General features: G+C 49.3%; 1 protein-coding gene across 1 annotated transcript in view; it reads left to right on the top strand.

Annotated features, from left to right (window-relative positions):
* EAH_00025720 (hypothetical protein, conserved) overlaps nt 1–2,543 on the top strand; it is a gene marked incomplete at both ends in the record, with an annotated part of 6,322 nt that extends 3,779 nt beyond the window's left edge. The window contains 3 exons of the mRNA XM_013396607.1: nt 1,155–1,470; nt 1,776–2,240; nt 2,343–2,543. Coding sequence (XP_013252061.1) covers nt 1,155–1,470; nt 1,776–2,240; nt 2,343–2,543 — 982 coding nt within the window. The remainder of the gene's footprint in view (nt 1–1,154; nt 1,471–1,775; nt 2,241–2,342) is intronic.
* Between the last annotated feature and the right edge of the window lie 216 nt (nt 2,544–2,759).

Here is a 2,759-nt window from a genome sequence, read left to right as displayed (position 1 = left end):
CTCTGCAAAGGCCTCCAGGAGTCGCTGCAGCAGCAACAACAACAGCAGCAGTAGTAGCAGCAGCAGCAACAGCAACAGCAACAGCAACAGCATCCACACACAAACAGCTAGCAGCTACCGCTGAGTTGCTGCTGCTGCTGCTGCTGCTGCTGCTGCTCTGTCTAGAGACCCGCATTAGTGCTATGCACCACACACAACTAAAACAATCGTACATATACATAATATATATATATACATATATGTATATTACTACATGCATATATATACGCATTACTATTTATATGTACATGCATGTAAATATATACTTTATGTATGTATACACCTATAAAGTATGAATATATATATATATATATATATATATGTTTATTGTAGTAGGGGGTTGTTACGAACAAATCCACTTGCATGCAGTTATACAACTGGCGTAGTATTAGAAAGACGCATGCAAAGTGCATGCAGTGCAGCAGCAGCAGTAGAAGCAGCAGCAGCAGCAGCAGCAGCAGCTGCAGCAGCAGTTTGTGGCTTTTTTCAGGTGTATCTGCACCTCATCGCAGTGCATATACAGCAGACAAACATTACAAATAAACAACTTCAAAAAACACAAAACGCAAAAAACAAAAAAACATAAAACCCCAGCACGCCTCAACTGCTGCTGCAAGCTGCAGCAGCAGCAGCAGCAGCAGCAGCAGCAACAGCAGCTGCAGCAGCAACAGCAGCAGCAGCAAATGCACGCCTCTGCATGCACAACATCAGGATGCACCAATGCAAGGAGAGGGCCTAACGAGTCGAGAGAGCCGCGTTGCTGCTGCAGGTTAGGGTTTAGGGTTTAGGGTTTAGGGTTTAGGGTTTAGGGTTTAGGGTTTAGGGTTAAGGGCTTAGGGTCCTTCATGTGCGCAGCCTCGCAGTCTCTTTATTCTCCTTCTTCAAGCACTCGCAGAGCAGCTACTGCGTGCATGCATGCAGTAGCTGCTATCGCAAACCCTAAACCCTAAACCCTAAACCCTAAGAAGCCTGCAGTAGATGTATATATGTGTATGAGTGAATCAGCGCAGCTGCATGCTGTGTTAACTGTTAATTGATTTTTGTTAAGGGTTTAGGGTTTATTGCTGTTTAGGGTTTAGGGTTTAGGGTTTAGGGTTTCTGTTTGCTGCCGACAGAATTATACTTCAGCCAATCGCAGCTCCTCTCCCTCCGTGGGTTTCTCCAGGCATTCTTGTTGCGCACTGCAGCAGCAGCAGCAGCAGCAGCAGCAGCAGCAACAGCAGCAGCAGCAACAGCAGCAGCAGCAGCAAGTTGGGAGGCATGCAGCTTCAACGGCACCTCCATAACGACAATCATTCATCTGCTTCTCTTGCTGCTGCACCTGCTGCTGTTGTTGCACCTGCTGCTGCTGCTGCACCTGCTGCTGCTGCTGCTGATGCTGATGCTGCTGGTAGTAATGAAGAGAACGACGGAGATGGGGTTTTGACAGTGGTGAGAAAACACAAAACAAGGCGCCCTAAACCCTAAACCCTAAACCCTAAACCCTAGAGCCTAAACCCTAGACCATAAACCCTAGAGCCTAAACCCTAAACCCTAAATCCTAAACCTTACGCCCTCAGCCCTAAACCCTACACCCTAAACCTTATACCCTGCATCCTACACCTTAAACCCTAAACCCTAAACCTTAAACCCTAGGCCTTAAACCTTAAACCCTAAACCCTAAACCCTAAACCATACAGCATAGACTTTAGGAATCTAAACCCTTGCAGTTTTGTTTTTGTTTGTGTTTGCTGCAGAGTTTTATTGTTGGTGTGCAGCAGCAACAGACAAAAGAAATAGGAGGCTTCAGCAAGTTGCTGCTAGAGCTGTGCCCCGTGCAGCAGCAGCAGCAGCAGCAGCAGCAGCAGCAAATCCCGCTGCCGCAGCAGCAGCAGGAGACACCTCAACATCAAGAGGAGCAGCAGCAAATAACTCTGCAGCCGCAGCAGCTACAGCAACAGAAGCAGCAGCAGCAGCAGCAGCAGCAGCAGCAGCAGCAGCAGCAGCAGCAGCAGCAGCAGCATGGAGTTAAGAAGCGACAAGGCGCATGCAAGGAGACTCTATTTGCTGCTGTACTTCTCTCTCCTTTGCTGCCGAGGGTTTTAAAGCTGGGGGGCAGCAGCGGGGTCCTGCCCTTAACCCTGCAGCATTTGCTGCTGCTGCTGCTGCAGCAGAGCAGCAGCAGCGGGCAGAAAGCTGAGGCCCTTCTACTTGGATACGAAGTAAGTGCATTTAAACTGCAGCAGCAAACATGCAACTCTGCTGCCTTGCTCCAACACCTCCTGTTGCTGCTGTTGCTGCTGCTGTTGCTGCTGCTGCTGCAGGTTGTGGTTCTGGGTTCGACTCCTCTGCGAGGGCAGCGCGGCATCGTTGCTGCAGCAGACAGCAGCAGCAGCACCGCTTTGCTGCAGCTGCTAGGCGAAGGAGAGTTTGTTGCTGTTGTTTTTGCTGATGCATATTTGCTGCACCCCCTCCACCTTACCCCCATTCCTAACAACACCATACCCTTACCGACCGCTAGCTAGCTAGCTAGCTATCTAGCTAGCTAGCAGTACAATCGCTAGCTAGCAGGTGCTATCTAGCTAGCTAGCAGTACAATCGCTAGCTAGCAGGTGCCATCTAGCTAGCTAGCCGTACAATCGCTAGCTAGCAGGTGCTATCTAGCTAGCTAGCTAGCTAACCGTATAATCGCTAGCTAGCTGTATATAGCTAGCTGTAGCTAGCTAGCTAGCTGGACCTGG

The sequence above is a fragment of the Eimeria acervulina genome, genomic scaffold, assembly GCF_000499425.1.
Source record: "Eimeria acervulina Houghton genomic scaffold, Eah_scaff210, whole genome shotgun sequence".
NCBI lineage: Eukaryota > Apicomplexa > Conoidasida > Eucoccidiorida > Eimeriidae > Eimeria > Eimeria acervulina.
This window is presented reverse-complemented; position numbering and strand designations above follow the sequence as displayed.